The following is a 15,331-nucleotide window of genomic DNA, read 5'->3' as shown; positions in this document are numbered from 1 at the left end:
CTTCAAATATTCTCAAAGCCAAAAACTCAGAGCAGAGCTTGAGTGAGCAAAAAGCCATCAGAGAACTGGGGAAAACAGAGTTCGTTTGGGCTCCTACAAAGGGAATCTCACTGATTTTTTTTCAGCTGAGAGTTTTCACTGGTGGGCAAATCCATTATTTTGTCCCACAAAAGACCAGCATTGCAGAGGCTCATCCTGAAAGTAGGAAGTGAGGACAGCTCCTATGATCATCAGTTCAGCTAAAATAACCCTTGGATTGACAGTGAATGTTTCCATCCACTTACACTAACCATGCCCCTGTCCTAGGCACTGGTAAAACCACACTTCAAATGCTGGATTCAGTTTTGGGGCTCTCACCACAAAAACAACACTGAGGTGCTGGAGAAAGTCCAGAGAAGGGCAGCAAAGCTGATGAAGGCTCTGGAGAACAGGGCAGATAAGGAACAAAGGAACAGATGAGGCACTTGGGGGTTTCAGCCTGAAGATGAGGAGGCTGAGGGGAGACCTCGTTGCTCTCTACAATTCCATGAAAGGAGGTTGGAGTGAAGTGGGGATTGGTCTCTTCTCCCTAGTAAAAAATGACAGCACTACAGGAAATGGCCTGAAATTGTGCCAGGAGAGCTTTAGGTTGGACATGAGGAACATTTTCTTTGCTGCAAGAGTGGTCAGGCATTGGAACAGGCTGCCCAGGGAGGTGGTGCAGTCCTCATCCCTGCAGGTGTTCAAGAGATGTGTGGACATGGCACTTGGGGACATGGTTTCATGGCCATGGTGGTGTTGTCTTGATGGTTGAGCTCAATCTTAGAAACCTTTTCCAACCAAAACAATTCTATGATTCTATGAAAATATAATGCTGCCTTCTGTCATCAGATCTGGAGCTCAAGCTCCACTCTTTCTTGAGTACTCAGGTTGGACTGGGTGATAGTTTGGGCTGGATGATCTTGGAGGTCTCATCCAATCTGGTTGATTCTATGATTCTAAATTAAGAAGGCATAATAATGGCTTCAAGCTTTGCTTGTATTCCAGGATTAACTTGAGCATGTCTTTGAAATCAGCCAGGGGAATCACCCCAGCAAGGTCCTTTGGACTGGCCAGGCCACAAGGAAATCCATTCTGCCACATCTAACTCATTTCAGGCTATTTTTGTCCTTTAATTAAAGCAGGGGTTTGAGCACTGGAAGCCCTGCCATATGAGGAGAGTCTGAGAGAACAAGATTTGTTCGACCCTGAGAAGAGAAAGCTCTAGGGAGACCTTATGACCATGTACTAGTACATAAATGGTGGCTACCAGGAGGATGGAGACTCCCTTTGTACAAGGAGTGCCGTGGAAAATACATGGGGTGATGGGGACAAGTTACTGCTGGGGAGATCCCCACTGGACTCCAGCAGGAAATGTTTCCCTATGAGAACATTTGGACACTGGAGTCATCTGCCAAGGGAAGTGGTGGAGTCCCCTACATGGGACAGCTTGACAGGGTTCTGGGCCAACTCATTTCAACCTTCCTGTTACCTAGAAAGGTTGGACCAGAGGCTCCCTTTCCAACCTGGCATTCTGTGAAATCTCCTACAAGATCACTCTGACTCTTTGTAAAGATGTAATTTAGATTTTCCTTCTTGCCTCCACATTTCTTTGTGTTAGCCTTGAACTTGAGAAGGCAAGGGAAAAAAAAAAAAAAAAAAGCAAACCCAAGCTGAGAAGTGTTGTGGTTATAAATTTAAACAAATTCAGGATGGCTGGAAAGGAGAAAAAATAAAAACCCACCCCAACAACCTGCTGCAAGGAAGTGTTTGTCTGCGGGTACAATATGTTGCTGATATTCCTTGAATGGAAAATATCTGTGTTGTGTTTTCTTGTTTACACTCCTTTGCTCTTTCAGAGTTTGTTTTCACTACAACCACATTCCAGCTCGTTTTAGAAGGGCCAGACCCCAGCAGGCTGAGTAAGGCTGGTGGGAGCCGTCCTGCGCTGTGCCACGGGGAGCACCCCAAGGATTCACAGATTCACAGACTGCATCAAGCTAGAAGGGACCCGTGAAGGTCATCTTGTCTGACCCCTCTGCACTCAGCAGGGACACTCCCAACTACAGCAGGCTGTCCAGAGCCACACTGTCTCATCTTGAATGTCTCTAGGGATGGGGCCTCAACCACATTTCTGGGCAACCAATTTCAGTATCTCACCACCCTCACTGTGGAGAGCTTCCTCTTACTGTCCAAGCTAAATCTCTCCTGCTCCAGTTTCAAACCATTGTCCCTTATCCCATTGCCACAGGCCTCTCTGAACAGTCCCTCCCCAGCCTTCCTGTAGGTCCCCTTCAGATATTGAAATGCAGCTCTAAGGTGTCCTTGGAGCCATCTCTTCCCCATGCTGAACAGCCACAACTCTCCCAGCTGGTCCACATAGGAGACATGTTTCAGCCTCCAACCATCTTTGTGACTCCTCTGGACCTGCTCTAGCAGGTCCATGTCCTCCTTGTACTGGGAGTCTCATAGCTGGACACTGCACTCCAGGTGAGGTCTCACCACAGCAGAGCAGAGCAGAGGGGCAGAATCCCCTCTCCATCTGTTGGCCACTCTGCTTTTGATGCAGCCCAGGCTCCCATTGTCCTTCTGGGCTGCAAGTGCCCATTGCTGGTTCATGTCCAGCTTCCCATCCACCAGCACCCTCAAGTCCTTTTCTTTAGGGCTGCTCTCAATCTCCTCATCCTCCAACCTGGACTGATATCCAGGATTGCCCCAGCCTAAGTGCAGGACCTTGCACTTTGCCTTTTTTGGACCTTATGAGGTTCTCCTCAGCCCACTTCTCCGGCCTGCCCAGGTCTCTCTGGGTGGCATCCCTTCCTTCAGGCTTACCAATTGTACCACTCAGTTTGGGATGCACAATTCTGCATCCCAGTGCAGCACCCTGGAGTTCCCTGTTTCCATTGCTCCCCTGAAACCTCTCCCTGGCACAGAGATGCTGTTATCACAGCAAAGTTCTCCTCTGATCAGCGCTGCTGTGAGACCTCATGTGCACTGCTCCTGGAAAACATCCAGCTCAAGGCTGCAGTTTAAAACACATTGATTTATTTTGCCCTTAAATGCCAGCCTTCCTTGGTTAATCCTTTAGTCATTACAAGTCTCCTTCTGGATCACAGAGCAGTAGCAGATTCACAGATGAGTTGTTGCCTCCAGTCCATACCTTGAGAAGGCTCCAGGGAGACCTTATGACCATGGTGACAGTACATAAAGGGTGGCTACCAGGAGGATGGAGAATCTCTTTAAGCAAGGAGTCCCATGGAAAAGACAAGGGGTGATGGGGACAAGTTACTGCTGGACAGATCCTCATTGGATTCCAGCAGAAAATGTTTTTCTATGAGAAGAGTTGGACACTGGAGTCTTCTCCCAAGGGAAGTGGTGGAATCCCCTGCACTGGACAGCTTTAAGGCTCAGATGACAGGGTGCTGGGCCAGCTCATTTCAACCCTCTTGTTACCTAGAAAGGTTGGACCAGATGGTCCTCAGAGTCCCTTCTAATCTGACATTCTGGGATTCCGTTGGTCCTGCAGCAGCAGAGGTGATGGTCAGAAGACTATGGGATGTCATCTGTGGCCTAAGTCTCCTCAAAACCTCTGGAAGCTTTTCAGTCTGTCAGGATAAACTGGGGAAAACTCCATTGTCCTGCAGGCTGAGCAAAAAATGCTGAAAGCAAAGCTCCTTTAAAAGGAATATGAGAACAGCTCCAGCTGCTTCCAGCTCCCCCACCAGCAGAGGACCATTCTTCTGAGAGCCATTGGCAAGATGGACCAGACTCACTGGTGATGGTAATAATGACCTGGAAGTAGAAACATCTCCTGTCCACAGGAAGTTTGCATTATTCATTGCATTAGAATTTGGGTTGTTATCTTTGGGTTATTTTGATCAGCACAAACTGGAAGCCAGGAGGTTCCATCTGAACAGGAGGAGAAAATTCTTTGCTGTGAGGGCCAGGGCCCTGGAGCAGGCTGCTAAAGGGACTCAAAACCTTCACAGAGGAAGGTTGTGTAATACCTGGGCATATTTATGTCTCAAATAAATCTGGGTTGGAAAAATGGGGGGAAATACAGATGCAAAAATTCCTCTGCTCAATGTGGTGGAGTCACCATCCCTGGAGGTGTTCAAGAAAAGCCTGGATGAGGCACTTAGTGCCATGGTCTGGTTGACTGGACAGGGCTGGGTGCTAGGTTGGACTGGATGATCTTGGAGCTCTCTTACAACCTGGTTGATTCTATGATTTTATGATTCTATTATTCAAATTAGATCATTTGGCAAGAACCATTTGGTCATCATTTTCAGTGGTGCCCAGCGACAGAACAAGGGGCAACAGGAACAAAATGGAGCTCAGGAGGTTCCACCTGAACAGGAGGAGAAAACTCTTTGTCATGAGAGTGCTGGAGCCCTGGAGCAGGCTGCCCAAGAGGTTGTGGTGTCTCATTCTCTATAGGGATTCCAAACCCACCATTATGATGCTGGGCAAGTTGCTGTGGGTGCCCCTGCTTTGGCAGGGGAGGTGGAGTGGACAGTGTCCAGAGATCCCAACCCTTGCCATGCTGAGATGCTGGAATTCTGGGATCTTCACTGAGTTAAAACCAGATAGAGTCAACTCTCAGCATGTGTCAGCACCAGTTTAAAGAGAAGCAGCTGATGTTGCTCTTCCACATCTGCCTGCCAGCACACTGTGAGTGTCACTGCACAGGAGCACTCAGGTTTGTCACTCAGATTCTATAACTCTTTGTGAGTCAGTGGCACCAGGATGGGATGTCTTGGCTCTGCTTGCACACCCAAAGTGAGAGGCTGCAGCTGGCTGCATTAATCCCACTGAATCATCTTGTATAAAGGACACCAGGATAATCCTAGGGATACATGTCCAACAGGCAGCCATAGAGAACATCTGCAGAGGGTAGCACTTGGCATTTCTCCTCCCTCCTGCCCAGCCTCGCCCTGGAGGATTCATCTGTTTATCCCAGAATAATCCAAACCCAGCTTCCTAAACATCTCTGCCCATCAGCCTCCAACCAGCAAGTGAAGAGCACACCCAGGCAGCCTCTCCTTGAAAGAGCAAGAATGTGCAGCTGTCCCTGGAGAGAGCGGAGCTGGCACACATCCTTTGGGAGCAAGAGCCCTGTTGGCTTTCAAAGCTACCCAGGAACATCTCCCAGCTTCCTTTGAACATCTGCAGGGTCTTGAGCTGTTCCAGATGTGAAGTGGTTGGTGCAAGGCAAGGCTTAGGCAAATCATTGTCCTGATTTCCTCCTGTTGGCTCAGACTGAAGCACAGCTTTAGGAAGGGCAGGGGCAGTCTCCCTCCAGCCCCATATTTCCTCCTGCTAATGACCTTCAAGGAGCACCTGTCAGCCCCTCTCCACTTGCTTGTTGCAAGAAACATTTGGGTTGAACTCAAGGCTTGACATATCTCACAAATTCTCCCTCACCACCTCTCAGTGTAGCTGTTAGCAGCCCCAGGTTCTCCCCAGTTCCTTCTCTCCAGACTGTGCATGGATTCTCTCTCCTTTTCTTCTATTTGTATCTCTATGTTTGGTCCTTTTTGCCTCATACCTCTCCTTTCCCCTTCCTTTATTGCTCCAGCTAAGCAGAGTTGCCAGCCTTCTCCCTGTTGGTGTCACCCAGAGCTATGGAGCAAGCCAAGAGAGTGAAGCAAGGGGTGTGATGTGAAACACTACAGCTGGGACATCCCCTCCTTGCTGTCAACTGTTCTAAGAGCACACTGCAGCCTCAGCCTCTGACCAGCAGAGAGAGAAGAGACATAGCATCAGGGTTCAGGGAGCAACAGCAATATGCAGACACGGGCTGCCATGCAGTTTCTCTCCATCCAATCCCATCTCATCCCATCCTACAGACATGTCCCTCAGCTCCTCGCTGCCCAGCAGACAAGTTCACATAATCTGCCATGTCACTGATCTGCTGTCTGAAGCAAAGCCTTCTCCATTTCCAGCCTGCTCCTTTGCTGCCCTGGCAATCAGACGATCCCCTCGTCACCCACAGTCATGGCAATGCTGCAGTAGTGGGGCCAGGCAGGAAGGGCTGGTTTGGAGGTGATGGGAGGTGGGGATAAAGAGCCTGCTGCTGCTGCTGCTGCCGAGTCAGGACTGGGGCCAGGCTGCAGCAGGCTGAGCCAGCCCATGTGCTTCAACACTTCCCGCCCCCACCACAGCATCTACCAGATGTTCAAGTGTACATTTTTGATTCATCCCATCCTGGAGGTTGAAAACATTTTAAAACGAAGATCCAAGCAGAGACTATCACTCTCTTCAAAAGCAGGAGTGTTTGGAGATGTGGGTTCACTTCCAGATCATCAAAACAACAGGAGGTGGAGGAGGAACCACAAAATGGTTCAAGTTAGAGAACCACCCTTAGCCAGCACAACACTGGAGTAAATGTCTTCGGTGTAAGAGAAACTGGAGGGAAAGAAAAAGCATGAGCAGAATCTCACCTCCTTCCCTCATCTCTTACTCCAGCTGTAAGCCTTCTCAACAGGCAGGAGCTGCCTTTCAAAGGGCTGTTACTTTATGGCTCAACCCCCTGCAGCACTCCAGGCTTGGGGTGAGGTGGCTGGAAAGCTGCCCAGCAGAGAAAGACCTGGGGGTATTGATCCACAGCTGGCTGAAGATGAGCCAGTGTGTGCCCAGGTGACCAAGAAGGCAAACAGCATTCTGGTCAGAATCAGGAATAGTACAGCCAGCAGGACCAGGACAGAGGCTGTCCTCTGTACAAAGGGTTTGGGAGCCCTCACTCCAAGAGGGACATTTTGGTGCTGAAGCAGGTCCAGAGAAGGACATGGAAGCTGGGGGAGGGTCTGGAGAACAGAGCTGGTGAGGAGCAGCTGTGGGAACTGGGGTTGGTTAGTCTGGAGAATTGGAAGCTGAAGGGAGATCTACCTGAAATCAGGTTGCAGGGAAGTAGGGGTTGGTCTCTTCTTCCTGTTATCAGGTGATAGGAGAGGAAATGGCCTGAAATTGTGCAAGAGGAGGTTTAGGTTAGACATGAGGAGCAATTTCTTTACTGCAAGAGTGGTCAGGCATTAGAACAGGCTGCCCATGGAGGTGGGTTGAGTCCCCATCCCTGCAGGTGTCACAAAGAGGCAGAGATGTGGTGCTGAGGAACATGCTTTAGCATCAGCCTTGGAAGAGTTAGAGAATTATTGGACTTGATGGTCTTAAAGGTCTTTTCCAACCAAAACATTTCCCTGACTCTAATGTGTCAGCACAGCCTGTCCTCAAACCTTCCTGTGCACCCTCCTGTTTGAAGCCAGAGAGGATCCCAGCTGTGCTCCCAGCACTGCTCTGTTATCCCTAGTGCCACATTTTGCAGCCCATCTTGCCACCCACCCAGCAAAGCAGCTGCAGGTTTGCTGTACTGGGAGCTGGTTGCATGCCCTGCATTTTGGGAACATCTCCTCCACAGAGAAGATGAGTCTCCCATTAGCCTTAATAGCACCTACATTTGAAGAGGGGGAGCAAATGTCACCCAGTGTTAGTCGTGCAGCACAGGCTGTACCCATCTGAGGAGCTGCACAGTTACACCCCCCCAGGTCCATCTGATCCACTCTCAAAAGGATCTGCACATGATGAATGCTCTTTATTTTCCTGCCAACCACTAACATTCACCTTCTGAGTGATATTTGGAGCATAAAATGTATTTGATGTGTCAAAAAAAACCCTAAGTCACAGGATCCTTGAATGCCAGCATGGTGGGGGTTGGCAGGCACCACGAGGGTCCTCCTGAAACAAAGCTGGAGTGAGGTGGGGGTTGGTGTCTTTTCCCTAGCATCAGATGATAGAAGGAGAGGAACTGGCCTGGAATTCTGCCAGAAGAGCTTTAGCTTGGACATGAGGAACAATTTCTTTGCTGCAAGAGTGGCCAGGCATTGGAACAGGCTGCCCAGGGAGGTGGTGGAGTTCCCATCCCTGGAGGTATTGAATTTGTGGACGTGGCACTTGGGGACATGGTTTCATGGCCATGGTGGTGATGGGTTGGTGGTTGGTTTTGATGATCTTAGAGGTCTTTTTTAACCCAAACTATCCTATGATTCTGTGATAATCTAGTCCAATTCTCCTTCTAAAGCAGGGCCACCTACATCAGAAATTACTCCCTCTAATCGTCCTCCTCTGGAAATAATCATCCTTCCACAGCTCTGAGTCCCTCCAACTGGGCATGTCACAGGAGTTACAAAGCAGCTGTGCAAAGACCACTCCACTCTGCCCAGTGATTATACTGGACACCTCCCATGTTTAGTCCCATTAACCTGCACACAAGAGTTTGGTGAATTAATGCTTATATAGACACAATTGGCACCTCTAATTAAATAATTATGGTTAAGTAGCTGCAGAGAAGTTGTGATGTTCCACCAGAAAGCAGATGTCATTTTTACTAGTCCTCCAAGGTTCAAAGGGAATGATTTGGGGAAGTTTGGCATGAGGACTATTTGGCTCCAGCAGGATCTGGTGGGGATCGTGGCTGCACTCCGGTTGGGTGGCTGCAGCCAGACCACACACAGAGGGATGGAGGAGCTCAGAGCCCTCCAGCAGCAATACCATAGCAAGTAGAGAGGCACAGAATGATTCAGATCGAGATAAAAGAGAGACTGAGCATCACAGTCATTGCTTTAGTTTCTACCTCAGGAAGGAACCCTTTGGAACATCCACCTCTGGAACTGCATCAGTGTCCAAACCCCACCAAACTGATAGAAGACCAATGCAAAGCCTCTTGAGCTGCAGAAGAGCCTTTCCAGGAACTTCAAATGGATTGAGCTTTCCCTGCACTGCTGAGAGAAGATTTTATGATGCCTGCTACAGACTTTCACCTTCCCAAATTTCTGATGCACCTCTTGGCACCTAACCTGTACAGGTGATGTGCAAACAACGAGCAATCATTGAAGGGAAAAACTGGAGGGACATAAAGCTCAGGAGTCTGTAACTCATGTCAAACCTGTGTTCATCCTCTCTTCAACTAGCAAACCATTGTGCCTATAAGGAACTTAGAATCTGTTCTGAGCTTAAACCCAAATGCAAACACCATTTATTCCTTTAACTACATGAATTCTCCTCTTGTAACTCGTACCAGGCACTCATCTCAACCAGAAGAAGCCTAATAATAGAAACCATCCATCCCTGTAGGAATATAAGCAGATCCATGACCTTAGAACCATTTTGCTAGAGAAATCCAGCTAGGAAACTAATTTTAAGTAAATCTATGCACGTCAAAAACACAGATGGCTTTTGAGGGTGCTAACTTAAGCACCATTACATAAGCAGATTAGGGCTGCCTGTTGAGCCCAGACACAGGAGTAGATGAATCCAGTGTTACACACCAACTACTCACTTCCTGTTACATCGCCTACCTAAAACTTTTGCCAGCTCTCTAGGCTGCTCTCTGTAGACACCACACACCCCACAGCAGAGCATTTGCACTCTCCAAACCCCACTGCCCAAAGCAGCAGCTGGCCAAAGTCCACTTCTACCAATGGGCTGGGAAAATATCCCATCCTTCACCCCCTCAACATGAAAACGAAAGAAAAGCAGCCCCTTGAGCCTCTCAAATATCTCAGCCCAGCAGCTGTGCTCTGATTTTCTAGTACAGAATGACAGGATCAAAATCACCCCAGTGTTACTACTGCTGATGGTGCCTCTACCTGAATTTCAGTTGGAAAGTTAATGAGCCTGCTCCAGCCATCAGTGAAACCACCCCAGTGGTGTGTGATCTGAGGTGATTGTGCTAAGCAGGGCAGATGCTCCTCATCAGGAGGAGACTTTGTTTTCCACGGGCATGTTGCATAACAAGGCAGAGCCACTTGCCTCTCCCCACCCCAGGCCCTTGTGTTGGAGAACATCAGCTGGCTCTGAGAAGGCCCCTGCTGAAAAGCAGCCAGGGGGACAGGATTTTGTTTTCCCTTCCCTGTAAGTGTGTCAGGTCTGTTGACAGATGGTTTGGCTGCCTCTGCTCGACTACCATCAAGCAGCTATTACCTTTGTAAATGGAATCCCATTTGAAGATTGTCTGTAATGAAATCCGTGGTGTGTCTGCAAGGCTGTGATCGCATCCCGCACGCAGCGGGGCAAGGTGGAAGGCAGGCAGATGGCTGATGCAGGCAGCCTCCAGGCACAGGGACGGGGGCTTTTGGCAGTCTGTGCTGCCACCTAGCCAGGACCAAGCCATCGGCTTCAGCCTTGATCTGCATTTCGAAGGCTTCGGCTGAAGCGTAGCCCCCCCCTTCCAGACCTACATAAAGCCTTAGGCACAAGGACATTTGCTCTCTCTGTGCTTTGAGAATCGGCCAAGGGAAGAGAGCAGCTTCAGACAGACAGTGCCACTCCCACCCCCCCTTCAGAAGCTGTACTTACGGTAGAAGACATATTCGGTGTAGCTGGACCAGACCTTGTCATCGGTGTACTGGTTGACAAAGGAAGCTGTCACCGAGGAGTTACAGGCCACCATGTGGAATCCACACTCAGACAACATGTCAAAAGCCCTCTCCAGGTGCTTGAACTTGAGATAAAACCTGGAGGTGTACCTCTCTGGTGCCCTGTCCGGATCTCTGCTTTCATTCAAACTTTCACCAAAGACCTCTTTAACCAGAGCAATCCTTCCACAAACCAAAATCCTTGGGACCCTCCTGAATTTGGCATCTGCTTGGCTCTCCCTGCCAATTGTGCACGACCCCCGGTAGCCGATGGTAATGAATCCCCACTTGCGATCAGGCGGTAAGAGTGCTGAGGGTGGACAGATTCTGGTGTCACTGCCCTGGGATACCTCTTCATAGTCACTGTGGCAATAATCATCTGGGCTTTGCTTGCTGTCATCAGGACTCAGAAGCTTGACCAAGTCTGGGAGCTGGAAGTACTCAGCCTCCCTCTTAAGCCTCCCCTTCTCTGGGAAGTGGTCAGGCAAAACCACTTGCTTGTCCCTGAGATAGTCCAGAATATAACGGAAGAGGAAACCATCTCTGTCAATAAAAAATCTTCCCTTGGAGTCCTTGGCCAGATCGTTGGCTGTGTCTCTCTTTGGGGTGAACATTTTCCAGAGCAGGGAGTGAGGGGTGCCAACCAAGGTGGAGTGGCGGGTAAAGTAGACCTGGCCACCCACATTTAGCTCCACTACCTCTGGGAAGGAGTGGAGCCCAGTCCCCTGCTCCCGAGCAGGAAGGTAAGTCCTGCAGTTGCCACTCAGAGCCATGGTACTTTAAAGAAGAAATCAGCAGCAGGAAGCAGCAGGACTATCAATCACATCCAAGTGTAGAATAAGGCTTCCAATATTAAGACAAATGGGGGAAAAGGGGAAGCGAGAAAACAGAAAACCAGCCTAAAGGTTTGTTTAACCCAAATCTGAATTGTCCATGAGTGACAGTGTGGCAGAAGTGGCTTATTCCCTATGCCATGGAGGTTGGAGAGATTCACTTCATGAAATGCAATCACAGCCTTAGATCTTCCCACAAAGCCATCCAAATCAACGGCAAGCCAAGCCTGTGGTCATTCACAGGTCTGTCAAAAGGAAAACAAAGTGAGACACAAATTAGTCTGTGAAGCACCACAGGAGCTGCAGCAGAGAGAAGCAGAGCAGTTTGGAAAGCCAGGCTGCATCTGCTGCTAAATGGGTCTGGTTCTCAGCAAGTTCTGTGCTCCTTTCTCACAACTACTTAGCAATGAAAGGATAACAAACGACTCCCCTGCTTCAAACATAACACACACTTCGTCTTTAGAGACACAGCTGATTGAGACACGCAGGTGAGGGAAGGGGAACAGCGAGGCTTACCTTGGTCAGCAGGAACGCAAAGCTCTGGCAAAGGAAAGCAAAACCCCCCGGCACTCAGAACACAACACACAGGCACACAGGCCAGGCAGCGACAAATCCCATCCCAGCAAGGGACAGCAAAGGCAAGAAAAGTGCTCTCGGCGACATCCGTGGAGATCTCAAGAGTTAAACTGAGTCACAGGAAACTTAACAGTGGCAGGTGACGAGAGAAACCAACACACAGAGCACGACGGGGGGGAGGGAAAAAAAAGCCCCGCAGTAGCCCCCCCTCCGAAACAGATCCGTTGTGCTCAGAGTGAGCGGGGCAGGGGAGCCCTTTCGGCTGCCTCAGATGACTTGCAGAAAGCCCGCAGCCCTGCGCTAAGGGCTGCGGGGCTCCGGCAGCCCCCGCGGCGGCAGCCTCCCGGGCAGCGCGGCTGGCTGCACAGCCATGTCCGCGCTGGGGCCGCTCCGCTCCGCCCCGCTGGGCCGGGCCGGGCCGCGGGGCCGCTCCCGCACCGCGCTGCGCGGCTCGGCTCTGTTCTGCTCAACGGCGGGGGCACGGGAGCGTGGAGCGCGGGACCGATTGCATCATCTTAAAGGAGGCGGCTTGGGATGAGCGGCCGCGACCTGCACCGGCACCGGGACCGGCACCGGCACCGGGCACCACGTCAGAACCGCGGACAACGCCAGTACCGGGGGCAGGTTCAGGACCGCGGACAGCGCCAGCGCCGGGACCGCGCCGGAGCCGCTGCAGCTGCCGAAGCTGTCGCCGGTGCCCGCTGCCGGTGCCGGTGCCAGTGCCCGGGGATCCGGGAGGCTCTGTAGCCCTCTCCGCTGGAGTTCTGGGGAAGTTCCTCCCCGCTCCGCTCCTCTCCGTCCCCTCCCTGCCGGCAGCTCCGGTTCCCCTGCCCTCCCGCAGCCGAAACGTGCCTTTCCCGGCGCCGCGCAGTGGTTTCAGCCGGAGAAAGAGGCGGGCAGGGTGGGAGCGCCCGGTGGGTGGGGGCTCCCGGAACGCACCCCCGTGGCTTTCGGGCGGGTCTGTGGTTTGGTCCCGCCACGGGCCCTCCTCATCTCCCTGGAAAGGGTGGGAGGCAGCGGAGAGTGGCGCAGACGGGAGGATCTGGGACCCCGCGGTAGGCTCGGCGGGGCAAGAGCGGTCCCGCAGCCACTTTAACCGGGTCTTTAACGAGTGGGGAGCTGCGGCCGCGTCTCCGCGCCCGCCCCGCGCTACCCGGCACTGCCACCTCGCGTCTGCCGCCGTGATCGTCCCGGCTGCTCTCACCGGGCCAAGTACTGCTGGAAAATCAGCTGAACGGCATCGGGGAAACGGGGATTGGCGGTGCAGCCTCCTGCCGCCGCTGGATGTGGGCCCAAGGGGGTAAACTGGAGACCCCCGGGTACGTTAAGGCACTCGATTAAATAAAAGCATCGGTCGGAATGAAGGATGAAGCCGTTCCAACAGCTCCGTGAGCTCATCGCGCACCCACCCGCACTCTCACGGCATGGTAATGGGGACATCCAGCGTTGTGCCCAGCACATGCCAGCTCTGGGCAAACCCAGGTTCCTCAGGATGACCGAAGTGCGGTAAAGTAGAGCCTTTTACTCCACTAATAACCAAAACCTGAAGGGGAAGTTTTTTTGAATGAAACCTTAGCATGAGGAAGGCATCATTAGGAGAGCTTGTGCTGACAGCACTTGAGCTGTAGATGTTTCAGCTGGATTCTTCTGAGAGCATGGCCAGCATCAGAAATCAAAAGTTACCACAACACGGTGATGGGAGAAGTACAGGTTTCAAGGATAAGAAAGAAATCCATGATTCTGTAGTCTGATGGACTTTTCAAATCCCAACTGTGAGCTGCACAGTTAAGCAAACCCTTGATTGTTACCTTAATCAATTCATTAATGTTGAAGGAACTGCTGCTAGGCTCCTGAGCAAAGGTCTTGTCTCAGTCTAGACTTCATTTCTGTTGTTCACACCTGGCACTATCCCAGCAATGCCCAGTGAACCTCACAGAAAGACCAAATACTGAGCATTCCCCCACACACACTTCTGACAGACAAATTCAGATACACAGAATATGTTGGGTTGGGAGGGACCTTTGAAGGTCGTCTTTTTCAACCCCCCTACACTCAGCAGGAACACATCCAACTAGATCAGGTTACTCAGGTCCACATCAAGTCTGACCTTGAATGTCTCCAGGGATTGGGCCTCAACCACATCCCTGGGCAACCTGTTCCAGTATTTCACCACTCTCACTGTGATAAACTTCCTCCTGATGCCCAACCTCAATCTCCCCTGCCCTGGTTTCAAGACATTGCCACTCATTCTATCACTGCAAGCCGTTCTAAAAAGTCCCTCCTCTGCCTTTCTGCAGGTCCTCTTCAGATATTGGCATGCATTTCTAAGGTCTCCCTGAAGCCTTCTCTTCTCCAGGCTGAACATCCCCAACTCTCTCAGCCTGTCTTCACAGGAGAGGTGCTCCAGCCCTCTGATCATCTCTGTGGCCAGATGAAAGAGTCCCTGCCAAGTATTCCATGACAGTTACATGAGAATCTGAAGATACGATGGGAGTAGATGTTACCTTAGATGTCTCCATTCCCTTTCTAAGAGCCTGGTGCAGTCACTGCTTTACCATCTCCACAGCCAGACAGATGAAATGGTAGCTTCCCTTGGGATGACAGCTCATTAGTGCTGCCCCTGCTCAAACGAGCAGCATTGCATCAGCTTGCTCAAATATTTCCGTTATCCACGCCAGTTAATGAGCTGGAATTGTATTTACATCCACTGCTCAAGGCCAGGGGTGCCAGGCTGGCAGGGCTAGAAGAGTCAAGTCACCCTTCTCAGGAAAAATTGATCTCCTTCAAACAAGGCCTGAAGCCAGTAGAGGTCACACAGTGATCACATCTCCAATCCTGGGGTTAGTTTTGGGACCCTCACTCCAAGAAGAACATTGAAGGGCTGGAGTGGGTTCAGAGAAGTGCAACAGAGCTAGTGAAGAACAGGTCTGGTGAGGAGCAGTTGAGACAACTGGGGTTGTTTAGACTGGAAATGAGGAGGCTGAAGGGAGACCTTATTGCTCTCTACTGCTCCCTGAAAGGAGGTTAGAGCCAAGCACAGGTTGGCCTCTTCTCCCTAGTAACAAGTGAGAGGACAAGAGGAAACGGCCTCAAGTTGCACCAGGGAAGGTTTGGGTTGGACATGAGGAAAATTTTCTTACCTTTGAGGGCTGTCAAGCCCTGGAACAGGCTTCCCAAGTCAGTGATGGAGTCTCTATCCTTGGAGGAGCTTCAAAGCTGTGTAGATGTGATGTTGAGGGACATGGTTCAGTGGTGACTTGGCAGTGCTGGGTTAATGGTTGGACTGGATGATGCTGAAGGTCTCTTCCAACCAAAACAATTCTGTGAAGATCCAATGCACCAAGGCACAGGGATAAAAGACCTCCTGGGTAGAAGTTTTGAGAGCCAAGTGGAGGCAACACAGTACATGTGACATGCAGGTGTGGTGAGAGAGTCTTGTGAGAAATTGTGATTCCTGATGAGCTTCTGTGAAGCATCCTGCCACGGATAGTC

General features: G+C 50.8%; 1 protein-coding gene across 3 annotated transcripts in view; it reads right to left on the bottom strand.

Moving 5' to 3' along the window:
* Nucleotides 1-12,877, bottom strand: part of KCTD16 (potassium channel tetramerization domain containing 16) — a 56,395-nt gene extending 43,518 nt beyond the window's left edge. The window contains exons 1-2 of one of the 3 annotated variants that reach the window (XM_064161685.1): nt 11,780-12,877; nt 10,372-11,508 (exon numbers count right to left, since the gene is read on the bottom strand). In XM_064161685.1, coding sequence (XP_064017755.1) covers nt 10,372-11,203 — 832 coding nt within the window. In that variant the 5' untranslated portion in view covers nt 11,204-11,508; nt 11,780-12,877. Of the gene's footprint in view, nt 1-10,371; nt 11,649-11,779 lie in introns of those variants that run through there. The other 2 variants (XM_064161687.1, XM_064161686.1) reach the window with 2 other exon arrangements.
* Between the last annotated feature and the right edge of the window lie 2,454 nt (nt 12,878-15,331).

The sequence above is a fragment of the Pogoniulus pusillus genome, chromosome 22, assembly GCF_015220805.1.
Source record: "Pogoniulus pusillus isolate bPogPus1 chromosome 22, bPogPus1.pri, whole genome shotgun sequence".
In the NCBI taxonomy this organism is placed as follows: Eukaryota; Metazoa; Chordata; class Aves; order Piciformes; family Lybiidae; genus Pogoniulus; species Pogoniulus pusillus.
The sequence above is the reverse complement of the archived record's forward strand: the minus strand, read 5'-3'. Positions and strand labels throughout refer to the sequence as shown.